The sequence below is a fragment of the Lissotriton helveticus genome, chromosome 5_1 (assembly GCF_964261635.1).
Source record: "Lissotriton helveticus chromosome 5_1, aLisHel1.1, whole genome shotgun sequence".
Classification (NCBI taxonomy): domain Eukaryota; kingdom Metazoa; phylum Chordata; class Amphibia; order Caudata; family Salamandridae; genus Lissotriton; species Lissotriton helveticus.
In genome coordinates, this window is record NC_136065.1 from 2014303607 (window position 1) to 2014322485 (window position 18879).

Sequence of the window (18879 nt, forward strand, 5' to 3'; positions counted from 1 at the left end):
TGGGGTCCGTTATCATTCCATAGAAGTCTACAAACACCGAACCTCGGGAAGAACTCCTTCAGTAGCACCTTAGCAGTAGTAATAGCAGTATTATCTTTCGTAGGGTATGCCTCAATCCATTTACTGAATGCACAAACCACCACTAGGACATACTTTAAATTATTACACCGCTCAAGTTGAATGTAGTCCATTTGCAGGACTTCAAAAGGTGCAGTTGGTGTAACAAAACCTCCAGATGGAACTCGTGTCCCCTTTCCAGGATTGTATTGTAAACAAATCAAGCAGGACTGTACTACTCTCTTAGCTGTACTAGCAATCTCAGGATGCTCCCAAACTTGCGTAAGCATTTTTGTCATCGCAAGAGCTACAACATGTGCTACCCCATGTGCCATTTGAACCATAGGTTGCACGAAAGCTATAGGCAGCTTCCATCGATCCTTTGCTTGTTTCACCAACAACCTTCTTCATCTAACTGTCCTTCTTTAGACCACTGTTCACGCTCTTTGTCAGAAGCTGTCTTCTGTATCTCTCGCACTTCCTGCCTAGCATCGTGCCATCTTTCAGCTTGCGACTTCACTACATACATAGAAGTGGTATTTCTCTGCATTGCAGTCTCACGTGCTCTGCGGTCTAAAAGGCATTTCCCTGTCCAATCTTGTCTGTGACTCTCTTATGTGCACTGCACTTCACTATAGCAGTTTTCTTCGGTAATGTCAATGCAGTCAAGAGATTGTGCACTAAATCTCTGTGCATTATCTGTATTCCACGAGATGTTAGAAAGCCTCTTTCCTTCCAGAGTAGGCCAAAATCGTGCGCTACTCCAAAAGCATAGAGGATATCTGTGTAAATGTTCACACACAAACCAGCACTGAGCTCACATGCTCGCGTCAGCGCTATCAATTCAGCTGCTTGAGCCGATTTCTGTGGTATGCGAGCTGTCTCCACTACTGTCTCAAGCGTGGTGATTGCATATGCGGCTGAGGTCGTACCATCTGGCAATTTCAAACAAGACCCGTCAACCCACAATTCACCATCTACATCAGACAGGGGCGTATCCTGTAAATCAATGTGACCCTTTGTCTGTTCTTCAGTCAGAAAAATACAATTGTGCATTTCTTGTGACTGAGGCACCGGATATGGCAATAAAGTGGCTGGATTCAGAGTCGCACATCTCTTCAATGTAATGTGGGGGCTAGCAATGTCAGTTCATATCCTGTAAGACGAGCGCTAGTCAAGTGCTGCGTCTTTGTCTGATTCAAAAGGGCATCAACAGCATGTGGTACTAGCACTAACAATTTGTGTGACAAAACTATTCCTTCGCTCTGTTGAAAGGACACCGCTGTTGCTGCAACTGAACGAAAGCATGCAGGTAATGCTCTAGCAACAGGGTCAAGAACTGCAGAAAAGTATGCACACGGACGTTGCTTATCGCCGTGTAACTGGACCAACACTGATAATGCACATCCATATTTCTCGTGCACGTAAAGTGTGAAAATCTTCGTGTAATCTGGTGTGCCTAACACTGGTGCTGAACAAAGGCTTGTCTTAATTGTCGAAAAGCACTTTCACATTCTTCTGTCCATGGAAGAGGTACTGGGGTATCTTTTGTCAAAAGTGCTAACAATATGTGAGAATCCCAAAATCCACTGTCTACAAAACGAAGTAAGACCCAAAAATGCACGTACTCCTTTCTGTGTGGTAGGAACTGGCGTGTCTAAAATAGCTTGTATGCGATCTGATGTCAATGCACGTCCCTCCTTAGACAAAAGGTGACCTAAGTAGGTTACCTTTGGTCTACAGTATTGCAACTTCTTTAGAGAGACTTTGTGATGATGTGAAGCAAGAAATGAAAGCAAAGATAAAGTACATTTTTCACACTGCTCTGGAGTGTCGGCTGCCAACAAGATGTCATCGACATATTGTATGAGAGCCACACCTTCGCTCAGTACAAAAGAATCAAGTTCCCTTTTCATTGCTTGGCTGTAAATACTCGAACTCTCAGTATAGCCTTGAGGAACTCCATAAAATCGATACGATCGATTATTCAAAGTGAAACCGAACAAGTATCGGCTATCAGGATGAATAGGGATCGAAAAGAAAGCATTTTTCAAGTCGATTACAGTGAATGTAGTGGCAGTTGGAGGGACTAAAGTGAGAAGTGTTGTGATGTCAGAAACCACAGGATATTGTGGTATCACTATCTTATTCACCTCCCTTAAATCAATAATGAATCTGTAAACTCGTGTATCTGTGTCTCTCTTCAAAATCGGAAGAATTGGGCTATTGCAAACATTGTATGGAACTTCCTCAACAACCCCAACTCGTATCAAATCATGTACAATTCGTATAAGTGCCTCTTCTCCCTCCTGTGAAATGCGATATTGTGGCAAACGAGATAACACAGCTCCCTCCTTGACACTAATCTGGACCGGAGGAATGACCATCTGACCCACATCAGTGTCTGAGGTAGCCCATAAGGATTCAGGAAGTGAGGCTTAGGCAGTGTCTTGTTTAACCAGGCAAATTCTGTCAAGTTCAGTGTAGTTATCGTTCAAAATGACACGCACCCCTTCAGGAAAACATCGTATTGTAGCTCTAAAGTGCTTTTAACATATCAAGGCCCAAAATGTTGTCTGATGTATTAGGGGAAAGCAAAAACGGACATGGAGCATTGAACTTATCAACATAGAATGGAAGTGGCTGTGACAATGGGCTAAGGGAAGGTGTTCCATCGAAACCTATCGAAGTAATAGTTGTGCCAGACAGGGGAGCCCTCGGAACCAATTTTTTAGACAAAGCGCTACGTGTAGCTCCTGTATCAACCAGAAACCGATCAGTAGAGCCCAAAACATGTGCTGTAACATAGGGACCCGTCTGATCTACTGGAACTTCAACTGATTCCTTATCCCATCCTAGGCAATCCTAGGTAACCTGCTCCCGCTCCTCTTTTGTACAGAATATCCTACAATTTAGTGGGTGTTCACTAATTGGAAGGAATATGTACAGTGATAACTTAATGTCATTTACTAACCATTTAAGTTTATTTCTTAAAGAATCGTACAAGTCAGGCTGAACATAATCAGACACTTGGCATTGATTCCGCCTATCAAATGTGTTCTGTCTCTGCTGTGGGCGTGAATTCATATCAGATCGGGCACGATCATTCATATTCCCTCGATTCTCCGAGGAACCTGAACCAGTTCTCCCTTGGCCCCGCCCCCTAGCATCCTGCTGAGGACGTAACAATGGACAGTTTGGCATCCAATGGCCTAACTGCTTACAGTATGTACATTGATTTGAAAATGGATCTGAGCGACCATAAGGAGTATTGGAAGGCGTTCGGCCACCTCTATCATAATTTCTATCAGGGCCCCTATCATAACCTCTAGAAGGCGGACCATATACTTGGGCCAACATAACTTTCGTTTTTAACTCTTTTGTCTTCTTGTCCTCAGTCCCCTTCGCCTCTGCCTCCTGGCGCTCATAATACTGAGCCATCGTCAACACAGAGGCTGGAGAGGACGTAGTCCAAGAACTTTCGCTAGCTTTTAGGCGGCTTGCTATTCCTGGTAACAAATTCGAAACATATTTATCGACAAACAAATGTCTGCCGGTATCGTCAGTGAGGGACTGACCGCTAAAATCATGAAAAGCTTCCTCAAAACGAGTAAAGAAATCAGAAACCGGTTCATCTGTCTTTTGTTTACAGGACGCTAAAACAGTCCAATCAATCTTTTTAGGGGGAATAATTGTTTTAAGTTTAGTCAAAATAGCTGCAGGAAGATCTAATATTAACTGATGCGTTTTTTGGGCGAGCTCTCTATGCGCTCTATCTCCTTCCATTCGGCACCAAGAACAGCGCGATCATCAATTTTACGAACGGTCCTCCACATATCTGGGGGTAAAATAAGACCCAAGAATTTAAAGCACCCTCAACTTCTTCGTAAAAGGCGGCTGGGTTTTTACGCGGGTCAGGCAACACATTTCTAAGTGCCATTACATCTGCTCTATTCCAGGGAGTGTACACCCAATTATAAATAAAATATCCCTTCGCATCGACAGAATTTTTATCATCATTATCACCCGCTCTTTTAGGAGGAACATATAAAGGCGCGGCTTCCCGCATAGGTTTCATGACAACTGGTATTATCTTATCTGTCACGAAGATAGGACGCTGCGCTTCTCCGGGCGGATTGGTCTGTGGAACAGCATCCGACCATCACGTAACTGTTTATGATCAGTTGCAATATCAGCAGGTTCTAAAACTGCGGAATATTTCCGAAACATTTCTACAACTTCATCGGCAAATGATGAAGTGAAATATAACTGCTCCTTTTCTGACCAATCCTGTATAACAGCTAAAAGATCGGAAGCAGAATTTGTGCTATGTAATGCTTTAAGAGCAGCTTGTCTGATTTCGAGGATCGAGTGTCCCGCGCTTTGTGTTGTACCGAATCGGAATCCTCATCGTCCCCGGACGGAGCAGACGGAGCGATATACGGAGGTGGAGGTCGATCTAATAACAAAAAATCATCTTGTGGTTTATTAAGGACAGGATAGAGAGGCTGACGGACAGGATATTGGCCAGATATCTGTAACCTACGTTCTTTTTCCTCTCGCTCCTGTATTTCTTTTGCTTCTTTCTTTCTCAACTCCAGCGCTTTCTCATACACAGTCTTTCGCTGTTCTTTTTCAATCAACGCTTGCTCACGCTTCTCTTGCTGTCGTACTTCTTTCTCCCACATTCGCAGACTCTCAAACATATCACGCCTAGACTTTCGCTCAAACAAACATCGTTCCACATATTCAACCTTTCGCGCATCAAACGACCCATGCAGTGGCCACCGTAACTCAGGATCCTTTTTGGTATATTTATGCCACAACGTGCTGTACATTATGGCAGAAAGACCAAACTTCACATACATATCTCGATTAGGAGTCCCCTCGGGGGAGCCAGCTGCGATTCCTCAAGTCGTAAACTGGTACCACCAAACAAGCAGCACATCTTTCGAAGTGCGCGACAAACAGGCATGCTTAAGAATAGTATAAGATATACACTACTATAGGGAAAGAGCGCTTAAGGTACTTTCTTAGTACGTTGTGCTATACATATCAAAAGAGGAGAAAAACTCCATGCATCGCCTGCCTATATGAGTTGCAACACATATATACAAATATCAAACAAACATATCAAACAAAATCCAAAGTAGGCAAGTCTATCCCAAATTCAAATATGCCACAGTAAGCGTCCTAAGACTACCTTACCATACAAGGCATCCGAAGTCCAAAACCTACAACAGGTGCCGCAAAACGGCTCTTACCAATCATAGGCTGTCCAGATTCCAACTGCCAAGTTCTAAATTCGACCAAACGGTCACTGCACGGCGGACCAGCAGAAGAGATCTCAGTCGAGGACCGGCGCCACCTGGATGGTCGGATCGGAAAGTAGGGAAGGATCACCTCGGATGCCAAGACTCGGGTCTTTTCTGGCAGCGATCGCGTCCTCAGCGAGGTTCCGAACCTTCGTCACGACCAATCCTTCGGACATCCGAGTCGCCGATAAACCCCACGTGCTGGGCGCCAATTTGTCGTGCAGGCCTCAGCCAGACCCGCTAGTGCAAGGGGTTCGCCCTTCTGCGCACGAAGTCCTCAGACCCAAAAGGAAAAAGTTGGCACAGAAACTGGAAATGACAAACACATAGTTTATTACACCTCATGAGGTGGTGCTAAAGTTCGGACAGTACCCTACGGCACTGTGAGAAGTAGCACAAAGGGCTACTGAACACATGGTTTATTTATACCCACACAGGGGCTCAAGAGAAGGCGGTACAAAGCATAAGAGCACATTTTATGTCCATACATGGTAATATCGAGAGGCACAATTGATCAGTGGGAGGAGTTAACAGTCTTGGGGTCTCGGCTAACACATTCCAATCTAGGGCTAACCATTAGCAGATGCGGACCCTAACGGTCAGCGGCAAAACACAGAGATGCTATTATTAGCCTGTTGCCGGGCAGATTCAAAGGCCATGAGCAAAAAGATAAGACAACGCACATGGTCGACACGAGGCAGCGTGTGGCAAACAAAATGGCTGGCCGTGAATCCAAAATGGATGCCGCTAAACGTCAAGATAATGGCTAGAACTCGGATGTCTTTTGCTAACGCTCAACTCAACCTCGTCATAATACAACAGGTGAGTTGTGCTAAAACTCTCGTAGGCAGTTTAAATCGCCAGGTGAGTGACCCCATTGGACAGCAGATATTCACACAGAGAGAGGACTATCTATATCTATATCTGCCAGGGGCTGTGAATGTGTGGGCATCGCGCTTATGCCTTGTTGTATCCTGGTGGCATTGAATTGGCGTTGGGCAACCCTAGCATGTGTCGGACCCGTTCTTAATTGGGCGGGATTGGAGGAGTATTGTTGGCGGAGGTTGGCTCCACTTTCCGGCACGCCCCTCATTCAGGAGCTCCACGTATGCTGGCAACTTCATTGGTTTTGGGTGCATAGACTGTACAACATGGTGCCCCCCCCCCCCCCGGCATGGACTGTTGGTATAGGTATCGGGGAGAGGGAGCAGATAGTCTGCTGAGAGGTTTGCCCGGCAATGATGGAATCTGCCATGGTGACCCGCGAATTTATGGAAGTGGCAGATCGGAGAGCATCATTATATGTCAATGCGGGTCACTGTACCTTGTTTTGAACTCTGAACTAGCATCCTCCATAGAGCGGGATCTATGAACAGCACCTGAGGTTCTCAAAGGAGGAAAGCGGCAAAGCACTTGCTGGATGAAACTTTCCCTGACTATTGGTATAGGTATCGGGGAGAGGGAGCAGATAGTCTGCTGAGAGGGTTGCCCGGCAACGATGAAATCCGCTATGGTGACCCACGAATTTATGGGCGTGGCAGATCGGAGAGGATCATTATATGCCAATGCGGGTCACTGTACCTTGTTTTGAAATCTGAACTGGCATCCTCCATAGAGCGGGATCTATGAACAGCACCCGAGGTTCTCAAAGGAGGAAAGCGGCAAAGCACTTGTTGAATGAAACTTTCCCTGTCCGCTTTCTGGCTATAACATCCAGCCAATGGGATTCCTCTGTAGGACTCTATAAGAAAAGCCCCGCGAAAAACTGCCAACTTTGAACACACAGCAGATACCCGGCATTGAGGAAGGCAACCGCCAAAACGCGTCTGTCAGGGGCTGTGAATGTGTGGACATCGCGCTTATGCCTTGCTGTATCTTGGTGGCATTAAATTGGCATTGGGCAACCCGAGCATATGTCAGACCCGTACTTAATTGGGCGGGATTGGAGGAATATATATATATGTTTCCTACTGGAAGTCACCAGTAGCCAGCTATAGTTAGGAAAAGCGGTTTTTTTCTTGCATATATCTTTGGTGCTGGTTGAAGAATCTTCATAAAATCTCCCCAAACAAGTGTCCAGCTGGGTCTAGTTGTACAGTTGCGCATGAAACGTTTCAAGATGATTCGTCAAGCGAGGGCCGACAAAAGGAGTGGTCCCAAAACGTGTTTCCCCATGCAATTTCCCACTAGCTATTGGTAAAGAACGAGCCCTTTTTGTAATTTGGTGTAAATCCATTAAGTAGTTTTCGAGATATTTAAGGAAAACCACATTTCTATATCTAGGGATGTGAATCCTCCACAAATCCTCCCGATCTCATGCAGAGATCTGATTGGCTGCTAACACTTCAACCAGGAAGTGCTGAGGGCCATCTCAGCTGAGACCCCAAAAAAACATTAAAATAAAGAAAAGAAGGCAGAGTAGGAATCTCCTGACCACATAGCCCTGATGTGGTCTCCAATGCTTGCTTACTCAGGGGCCCCTGTATGGGCCAGGTCCCAGAACCGTAGTTATATTTGTTATGAGGGGGGGCACACAAGGCCCCCCTCGCCATGGCCAACCTTGGCTCCACCGACGCCACCTACCAGGGGCAGGCCAATACCAAAAATGACAGGAGGAGGGCAGCACGTCCCTCCTCCTGTGGCTCTAAGAGCCCTGGGCCCCACCACTTCCCCAGGGCTTTAACTAAAAGGATGGGGCCGCACAGACCCCCTCCTGAGCCATATATGGTCCTGGGGACCACCACCTACCCGGGCCATGTATGGCCCCAGGGACCACCACCTACCCGGGCAATGTATGGCCCAGGGTACCACCACCTCCCCAGAGGTTTAACTAGATAAAGGAGGGTGGCCTCATGGCCTTCCTCCTGGGCCATGTAGGGCCCGGGGACCACCACCTCCCTGGGGCTATAAATGTTATAGAGGGAGGCAGGCCACTCGGCCCCCCTTCCAGGCAATATAGGGCCCCAGGGACCACCACCACCCTGGGGCTATCCATGTTTTAGAGGTAGGGGGGCCACATGTCCCCCTTCTGGGCCATATAGGGCACTGGGGACACCCACCTCCCCGGGGCTTGTTTCTTTTTTGAAGGAGGGGGGCCGTGTGGCCACCGCCTGGACCGTTCTAGGCCCCTAGGGACCACCACCTCCCTGGGGCAGGCCTTTCTACTCAAAAGGAGGGGTGAGCACGGCCCACCTCTGGTATCCACTAATGCCCATGGGGACCACCACCCCCCAGGGGTAGCTCCCTATGTCCCGGGCTGCCCACATAGATAAAGATGTTTGCTCTCTCTTGACGGAAGCTTTAACAGCTCCTGCCAAGTGGGAGCAAACAGTAACTCCACTTCCAGCACGCGAGAGCAGTAAAACTGCTCTGAGCTTGCTGGAAGCGGAGATTTAATATATTTGGAAATATGATAGGATTGTTCCGACACACAGGGAGCAGGATTTTTGGCTGCTTCCTATGTGTGGGAGAAGTGCCGGCTCCCGCTGTCGGCAGGTAGCTGGCAGGGACCATGGGAGCATTGGAGCTCCCCCCACGGTCCTCAGCATGAAAAAAGAAAGGAGAAAGCAGTAAAAATGAGGGAAAAGCAAGGAGAAGGCATTCAAAACAAGCATTGGCATAGACAAAAGGTCTCACCTTTGGGACCTTGTAAGTATAAAAAAAAAAATGAAGTATAAGACTTCACGTTTACATTTACTTCATATTCAAGGATGCAGTAAATGTAAACGTGAAGTCTTGCACTTCATTTTTTTCTTCTTTTTTTAGTTACAAGGTCCCAAATGTGGGACCTATTGGCTATGCCAATGCTTGTTGAGATTTGAGAGGGAAACACACTTTGGAATGCCAGAGAGCCTTATCCCATGCCAATTTTGGGGAAAACTGGTACTAATTATTCAAAAGGGACAAATGCCATTGACTGTTCTGACTGGTGTAGTTAAAAATTAACATGCTTTTTAAAAACCACAGTCAAGCAACTACTTGCTGGAGAATGAATGAAAGGTCAGAGGGCGAGGCAAAGGAGCTCTGGCATTGTCACAGAGGGTAACAAAAGTGGTATGATGTGAAGAATACCTGCCCTTGTGCCAGCAGGCTCTTGATGCCAAGTAGATGCGTTACATTTTATGGATGCTGAGTGGCGGTCGGAAGAACGGATGACTGACTTAAACAGGTGCAAAGCAGGATTGCAGACATGTTTTGCTAAAAAAGAGAGCCGTTTCAAGGATGCAATCATTACGAGATTGCATCCTTGGTGAAGAGCAGCCAAACTCATAGGCCCATAGCCCCATAAGCCAGCAAGAATCACAACAAAGTCCACTCGTTGTTGTGCCCCCCCAAAACTGTATGAAAAACCCTACAGTAAAACAGAAGAACAAACAAAATGTAATTGTTCATCAGCCGCAAGGCCCACTTGAACACGCACACAGCTGTTATCTACCCAGAATATAAAAAACAAAAGGCCCCCAAGACATGTTGGATCGAGGTAACATGGTCACGCTGCTTCATGCCCACCCCGACCTGGAACACATTCACATATCAGGACATAGTGTCAGTTCAATCGCAACAAGGTTAGCAGGATAAAGAACCCCCACAGGTAACGCGGGCCGCCCCAACAATCACCCAGCTAGTTATAGAAAAGAAAGTGTCAGTTTAGAGAATGGACAATTAGGGTAACTGAATATCATAACAATGCCTACCCTGCTACCCTGTCTTGTAAATCAGTTATGAAACAAGAACACCGTTAAAAACGCCCTCTACTAGATAACAGGAAAGAAGCATGCCCCTACTCCATCTTGAAGATCACAAAAAGCTTAACCTCCAGATCGGTCCCCACCTCACCTGCTCTCCCAAATAATAACCAGCATAAACAATGAGGAGACAAAAACACCACTACTTCACTCCAACGGGGAGATGCAGGGCCCACAACTGAGAATAGGAGCTTCCCCACTATAGGGAACTCGTATAGTGACACTCCAGGCAAATCAATCAACTCTGGATCCCAGTGCCTCATCCTGGTCATGTTTGCCATCAATCCTGTCATTGGCCACGGGAAATTAAAGCCCAAGCTATGGGGGGCGCCCCAGGCATGGCAATATGTTTATGAAACGTTAGTGGCTTGGAATCGGCCGTAATCGATTGTGAGGCCTTTCACTAGCTGCAGGAGTATGACATACTTACCTTCCAGGTGAACTGGCTGCTAGAGCCATCACCATTAATTGGATTTCTTGAACTCCATAGGCCGGCGGCTAAGAACTAGGTCAAAGGTAGACCCAGGGGAGGTATCTCTATTTTCATTTGTCCAAACTAGCTCGGCAAGTTACAAGATTCGAACGGAAAGAACCCTGGCTGCTGTTGGTATTGTTGGAACATATGCCAGAAGGGCCGGTCTTCAAATTATTGCTAATGAAGATCTACATAAATCCGCTTAGAACGAAAAACGTGAACCTACCTAGTCATCATAGGTGACCTCAATTTGAACTTACTCCACATGTCTACGACTGATGAGATAACAACCTCGTATGACAGCTACTGGAATATATCACACCAAGTTAAACCAGCTACTTTAAAACAAGCATGGCAGGTCTGCTGGCAGCAGGAGGAGGTGCGTGCACACCTCGCACGGCAGACATTGGCCGCGCGGCAGTACGTGAAAGTGGCAGCAGGGGGAGGGGCCATGGGCGATTTTCTTTCGGGAGCGTGCGACCATATGGCACCACCTTATGGCGCTGCGCGCTCCCGAAAGGAAATCGCCAAGATGTGAACGCGTTGCATTGCAAGCAATGCAACGCGTGCACTTCTTTGCCACAGAAGCTCTGCCGATGGCATTAGGTCCCCTCCTATGCAACACATGCGCGTTGGACAAGACCTAAAAAGGAAGGAAAAGGCCAGGAGGAAGCAGGGAAAAATGAGGGAAAATCAAGGCGAAGGCTCTGCAAAACCGGGAAAAGGAAGGCGACAGCAGGAAAAAGTAAAGGAAAAGAAAGAAGGAGAAAGGAGAAGGAACTCAAAACAGGGGGAAAAGCAAGGAGAGTGCAATGAAAATGAGTGGACACACCCACACAGGTACTCACAGATCCACACAGCCATTTACATACCCACTAATACACCCACCCATCACACACTCACATGCCCACTTACCCACTCATAACTCTCACACCCAGTAACAGATCCACTCAGACACTTGCACCCATTGACAGACTCACTCAGATGCCCACTCACCTGCCCACTGAAGTATGCACGCACCCATGTACAGATCCACTCAGACACTTATGCACCCACTCACAGACCCAATCAGACACTCACAAACCCACTCACAGACCCAACTCAGACACACATACCCACTCACAGACCCACTCAGACACTCTCAGAGACTGACACACACACACAGACTGAGTCAGGGCTTCACACACACTCACAGACTGACTCAGACACTCACGCACCCACTCACAGACTGACACATCCACTCATAAACCCTCAAAGGCACTCACACACTGACTACTCGCAGAGCCACGCATACACTGAAACACCGACTCAGAAACCCACACATGCTTTCACACATCTACTCATAGACCCATACAGCCACTCAGTCACCCACTCACTGAGCCATGTAGCCACTCACACACTAACTCACATACCCATGGAGCCACTCACATACCCATACAGCCACTCATACACCCACTCAGTTTAGAAATAAAATACAACTTTGGAAATGTACTAAAAAAGAAACATAGTAATGAAATAACATTAAAAAAGTAGAAATTCACAAAAAAAACAAAGGTTACAGGGACGTTATAGTTAGGAAATAAGATTTAAAAACCTTAGGAATTCACTGAAAAAAACCAAAGGTTACATGAACGTTATAGTTAGGCTCATATTTCACTCATATAAGAACCAGTGGAATTCAGCAGTTATAGTTACCTTAGATAACTATAACATACGCCCCTGCAATGCACTGCTTATGACGGCACATATTATATCATTCATGACATGGTAAGTGACATCACTGATGACATCTCAAATGACATCACTGATGACATCATCCATAGAACAACTCACACATTCACTCACAGACCCACACAACTGTTAATACTCCCACTTACACACCGGTACAGCCGCTCACACAAGCCCCTTGAGACCTAGCAGTGATATGTGCGCTATACAAGACTTTTTGACTTTGACTCTCCAATACAGCCACTGACACACCTACTCAGTTAACCAAACACCCACTGGAACAGCCACTCACTCACTCATACAGCCACTTACACCTTAAGTCACTCACCTATTCATATATATATATATATATATATATATATGACAAAACATCGCCGAACTGAATGAAGAATAACTGCCTGCAGCTGAACACAGACAAGACGGAAACATTTCTCATGCCCATTAGACCTAGTACCCGCACCCACTCCCTCCAGCCATGCCAGAAACCTTGGAATCATCATTGACAACAAGCTGACCATAAAATCACAGATCAGCACCGTCTCCTCCACCTGCTTCCTCACTCTACGCATGCTACCTAAGATCTTCAAGTAACTACTCCTACACACGAGATGCACCGTGACACAAGCCCTCATCACCAGCCGTCTGAACTACAGCAATACCCTCTACATAGGAATCACCACACACCTTCAGACCATGCAGAACGCCGCAGCCAGAGTCATCCTAGGCATTCCCCAACAAACACACATCACACCCCACCTCAGGCAACTCCACTGACTCCTCGTACAGAAGAGAAGACAATTCAAGCTGCTGACCCACGCACACAAGGCTCTACACAACAAAGCACCCGCCTACATTAACCACTGCCTGAACTTCCACCTGCCATCAAAAAGATTACGCTCTGCATCCCTTTCACTTGCCCATACTCCAACATCTACTGAAGCTGAAGTGGAGGATGCTTCTTCTTTCACATCGCAACACAGACCATGAACAGCCTCCCCAAGCACCTCCACCCCATCAACTCACTTCCGGAATTCCGAATGACCCTCAAGACCTGGCTCTTCGAATAAGCCTCCGGGTCCTTCAAGTGCCTTGATTTCCTATTGGGTGATTAGCCACGCTTTATAAATGCTGATTGATTGATGGATATATATATATATATTACCTACGGGAAACAACCTTTACAACGCACTACCATTACAACAAAACTTTTACAACGCAAAAACCATTACAACGCATGTATTTACAACGCATGTTTTTACAACGTAGATACCTTTACAACGCATACCATTACAACGTAAGTATTGGTAAGTATATAATTATATTTAAAATGTTATAGGTTTGGTTTTTTGGGTGAAGGGGTATTTTTAGGATTCAGGGTCAGTTTTGGGTTTTTTGGTAAAGGGGTATTTTTAGGGTTCAGGGTCAGTTTTGGGTTTTTGGGTAAAGGGGTATTTTTAGGGTACAGGGTCAGTTTTGGGTTTTTGAGTAAAGGGGTATTTTTAGGGTTCAGGGTCAGTTTTGGGTTTTTGGGTAAAGGGGTATTTTTAGGGTTCAGGGTCAGTTTTGGGTTTTTGGGTAAAGGGGTATTTTTAGGGTTCAGGGTCAGTTTGGGGTTTTTGGGTAAAGGGGTATTTTTAGGGTTCAGGGTCAGTTTTGGGTTTTTGTGTAAAGGGGTATTTTTAGGGTTCAGGGTCAGTTTTGGGTTTTTGGGTAAAAGGGTATTTTTAGGGTTCAGGGTCAGTTTTAGGTTTTTGGGTAAAGGGGTATTTTTAGGGTTCAGGGTCAGTTTTGGGTTTTTGGGTAAAGGGGTATTTTTAGGGTTCAGGTTCAGTTTGGGGTTTTTGGGTAAAGGGGTAATTTTAGGATTCAGGGTCAGTTTTAGGTTTTTGGGTAAAGGGATATTTTTAGGGTTCAGGGTCAGTTTTTGGTTTTTGGGGTACAAGGGTACAGGATAAAAATAAAGTAAAATTAAATTTAAACTAAATGAATTAAATTAAATTAAATTATATTAATTTCAATTAATTTACATTAAAAAAAATTAATATATACTTACCAATACTTACGTTGTAATGGTATGCGTTGTAAAGGTATCTGCGTTGTAAAAACATGCGTTGTAATAGTTTTTGCGTTGTAAAAATTTTGTTGTAATGGTAGTGCGTTGTAAAAGTTGCGTTGTAACGTCATACATCCATTACCTACTTGCGGTTGCTAGTAGGTAGTTATAGTTAGGACTAAAGTTTCCATAGGAAAAGCGTTTTTTGTTTTGCCAATAACTTTGGCGCCGGTTGACGAATCTTCTCAAAATTTTCAAAAAACGCCCCTTTTTTGGCTCAGCTGCTGTGTTGAAAGATTTGGGGTGATCTGTCAAGTGAGAGCAGAGAAAAAAGTTGTGTCCTATGACGCATTCTCCCTATGTTATGTCGATAGGGATTTTTCATTTCTTTAACACGACTACAGCACGAACCACTGAACGGAATTACACCAAATTTGGCAGAAAGCTAAATGTTGGTCCAGAAAGAGTGTTTTTTTTCATTTTGTGTAAATCCGTTCAGTATTTTGAGAGATTTTTAAATTAAAAAAATATAGATATCTGGGAGCCCAAAATCCTACTGAGACCCTACAGAAATTTGATTGGCTGCCAACACTTCAACCAGGAAATGTTGAACCAAGTTCCACAAAAAATTTTAAAAAAAGAAGAAGGTTAAAAACACTTTGACTCCCAAGGCCTCTTAGGGGGGTCCCACTGGGACTAACCCCCAGGCCAATAAAAGTATTTAAAAAAACATTTTGGTGGGATCCGCGGATCCGGCCAAACGTGTAAAAACAAAAAGAAACAAACCGTGGACTCCCACATTTAGTTTATTATCAGAACCCGGGTGGGCCAGGTCCCGGGGGCATTGTTTTAATAAGGGATGGGGGACATGGCCCACCCTCTTGGGGCTTATTTCCTTCGGGGACCTCCACCTCCCCGGGGCTTTATTGTAATTTGATGCAGGGGGGCTGAACCCGGGACTTTATTATAATTTGATGCAGGGAGCACACCTTGAGCTTTATTGTAATTTGATGCAGGGGCCGCACCTCCGGGTGCATACGTTTAAATTGAATGTGGGGGGTATGGGTACCTCCACAGCCCCGGGTACCACCAACTTCCTGGGGCAAATTAGAAGATGGGAGGGGGGCCACACACCCCACCCCAGAAACCCTAAATGATCCTGGGCACCGCCACGCCCCAGGGCCGACTCCTGCAATCTCCCAGGGTTTGCTGTTTGCTGTTTGCTATGGCTTGGCGGAAGCCGTAGCAAACGCTGCTCCGCTTCTAGTAAGCAATAGCAGAAAAAGCTCTTGCTTACTAGAAGCAGGGCAGAATTGCTTTTACACACAGGGAGCTGCATGTTAGCAGCTCCATGTGTGTAAAAGAAATGCTGGCTCCTGCAGAAGGCAGGGAGCCGGCAGGGACCGCGGGGGACGACAGGCTCCCTCGCGGTCACATTGGTGAATGGGTGCCCGAGAAGAGGCACCCACATTCAAAGGGCAGGCCACGGAGACCCTCTCCCCTAATATTAAAAAAACTAAAATACGGGCCCTGGAGTATGGGGCTGCGCGCCCCCCGTTTTATAAGACAAAGAAAAATAAAGAAGTGGACGGGGCCCTTCCCTAAATTCTTTTTTTAGAAACCTCTGGCAAGTCACCGAAGGCCACGCGCCCTCCACCACCACTCTGAGGATTGCTGGGAGGACTTGGAGGCCACGCCACCTTTCTCCATCACTCTGCCAACGCGCCTCTCGGCTGGTGATGGGATGACGTCCCCTTGCCTCCTGAGGACTTTAGGACTAACCTTGACTTTGTCTCCAACCAGTAGTGCACCACAGGTGCATTTGCAGAATGGGGGAGTAAGGGGACCTGGCCTCTTAGCAATCCAGCCGTGTGGGACTTACTGGAGGTAACAGGAGGGGTAGTTGGCCCTCAAGGACCCTCAGGAGCAAAGTGGACTCCATCATCCACCTGGTAGTGTGCCAGGAGGCAGGTTTGCAGAGTAGTGGAGAAAGGGGGCATGGCCTCCAAAGACCTCTTAGCAATCCAGCTGTGTGAGACTTACTGGAGTTAACAGGAGGGTTAGTTGGCCCCCAAGGATGTCCTTAGGGGCCAACTACCCCTCCTGTTACCGTCATAAAGTCCCACACAGAGGGATTGCAAAGAGGTCTTTGGAGGCCATGCCCCCTTTCTCCACTACTCTGCAATCCAGCCTCCTGGCGCACTACTAGTTGGTCTTCGAAGGCCGCAACCCCTTTCTACACCCCTTTGCAAATGCACCTCTTGGTGCACTATTGCTTGGCGGATGAAGGCCACTCTACTCCTTAGGGACCCTGGGGGCCATGAAGCCTTCCTGGTACCTCCTGTAAGTCCTACACAGTGGGATTCTTGAGAGCTGGTCTCGCCCCCTTTCTCCACCACTCTGCTAATGCGATTACTCCTAAAAAAAATCGACATTTACAGAAAAAACAAAGGTTACAGGTTTGTTATTGTTAGGAAAGGTAATTAAGAAAGCTTAGTAAGTGGCTGCGTGTCTATGGGTGAGTGAGCAGGTGTGTGAGTAGCTCTGGGTGAGTGACTCAGTGGGTGAGTGGCTGTGTGGGTGTATGAGAGGATATATCAGTGGCTGTATTAGTAAGTGGGTGTATGAGTGGCTGCATGGATGAGTGAGTGGATGTGTGTGTTGATCAATGAAGCAGTGAGTGGATGTGTGAGTACTGCTATAGGTGTGTGAATGGGTTTGATCGATTGCTAATTTAAAGGGAGGGCCATGGTCCTCCACACTGAGGAATGTACAAACAAGGGCCCCCTCTTTCAGTGTTACACCCTTCTTTGGTAGAAAGGTTTCCGCCCTACATGAAGATATCGGTATCCCCTAACGAAGCAAAGCTGGGCAAAGAGTACCACAATCAAAAAATAATCTTGCCTCTTGGTCAGATGTATCTATCAGCCCATACATTTTCACAGACAGCGAGTGCAATTCTCATACAAATTTACTTTGTAGCATTTCATATTACATAATTAATATACAATAAAAAATTGTGTAAAACATCTAAACTGTAAAATATATGATAGGTAATAAAAGAGGCCTAACCCTAACATGACATCTAAAAATGTTTACAAAAAGATTAGTTGACATTTCGTTGATTTCATAATCAATATTATATAAAAAGCAGTCTGAGATAACACCCGTCTTACATAAATAACAAACAATTTTAAAAAAGATTTTTATCATTACAATTCGCCTCTGGGGAACAGGGACATTTCACGTTAAGTGATGTAACCCTAAACATAAGTCCAGGCATGTGCCAACCTAAATTCACTCCATCTCTCAGCTCTCTTCTAGCTAAAACTAATTTCAGGCGGGGCAAACACCTTTTTATAACTCACTCATTGTGAGACACAGCAAGACCTTGTTAGCAGTCAACTGAATGTTGCTTTGAAAAACACAAGTATTTTTCATTTCGATTCAACAAGCAATACCATCTAGCTCTCTAAGTTTTCAAATTATCATGATTTTTTAAACACACTGATTTCATCCTTTTTAATAGGTCAGTGATAGACAAAGCAGTTATCTTGTCTACTTTGCTACTCAAGAAAAAATTTACACATTTCAATGATGTACTCTTTGCATTTTCATAAATTTATGGTAAATTGTTTCAGCATTCGTCTTAGTTGAATTTGTTTTATGTTCAAATTTAGACTGGAGACGAGCACAGCGCTACGCAGGTAAGTGAAGCCTGTAAGTTGTTTTGATCTTCATTTCATTAGCTTTTTCTGTCATGTGTAATTACTAATCTAATTGGTCTTATTACCTCAGTCCGAATGCCCATGATTTTGGTTCCACAGTGCTACATTCAGCACACACCTATACTGAAGGTTTTGGTGTTTGCTGGCTGCTGGAGTCTCTCCTAATCAGTGTCATAACACAGAATGCAACACACATGCAAAGAGGAAACAAGCATTTGCAATGCAATAGGTCTCGCAGCATTCAAGTTTGAGTTATTGGCATTGTATATGACAATGTGTTGCATGAATTTTTTTGCAAACTCTGTATTGGCTGGTGGTGTTTGTGCCTGGTGAAAGCGGGCACTGACGGATGGTGGTGTTTGTGCCCGGTGAAAGTGTGCACGAACAACTTATGGTGTCTGTGCCTGGTGAAAGTGTGCACTGACGGCTGGTGGTGTTTGTGCCTGGTGAAAGGGTGCACTGGCGGCTGGTGATGTTTGTGCCCCGTGAAAGCGTGCACTGACCGCTGGTGGTGTTTGTGCCTGGTGAAAGCGTGCACTGATGACTTATGGTGTCTGTGCCTGTTGAAAGTGTGTACTGTCGGGTGGTGGTGTGTATGCCTGATGAAACCATGCACTGATGGCTAGTGGTGTGTGTGTGCCTGTTGAAAGTGTGCACTGATGGCTGATGGTGTGTGTGCATGGTGGAAAAGCGTGCACTGACATGTTTAAAAGTAAAGTGCGCCATACAATTTATGCGTGCACTGATGGCTGGTGGTGTGTGTGTGTGCCTGTAGAAA

General features: G+C 45.8%; 1 protein-coding gene across 1 annotated transcript in view; it reads left to right on the top strand.

Moving 5' to 3' along the window:
• The window catches only part of LOC144752846 (butyrophilin subfamily 1 member A1-like), a 977044-nt gene that overhangs the window by 707575 nt on the left and 250590 nt on the right, over positions 1–18879 (top strand). The window contains exon 7 of the mRNA XM_078640684.1: positions 18054–18080. Within this exon, the coding sequence (XP_078496810.1) occupies positions 18054–18080 (27 nt within the window). The remainder of the gene's footprint in view (positions 1–18053; positions 18081–18879) is intronic.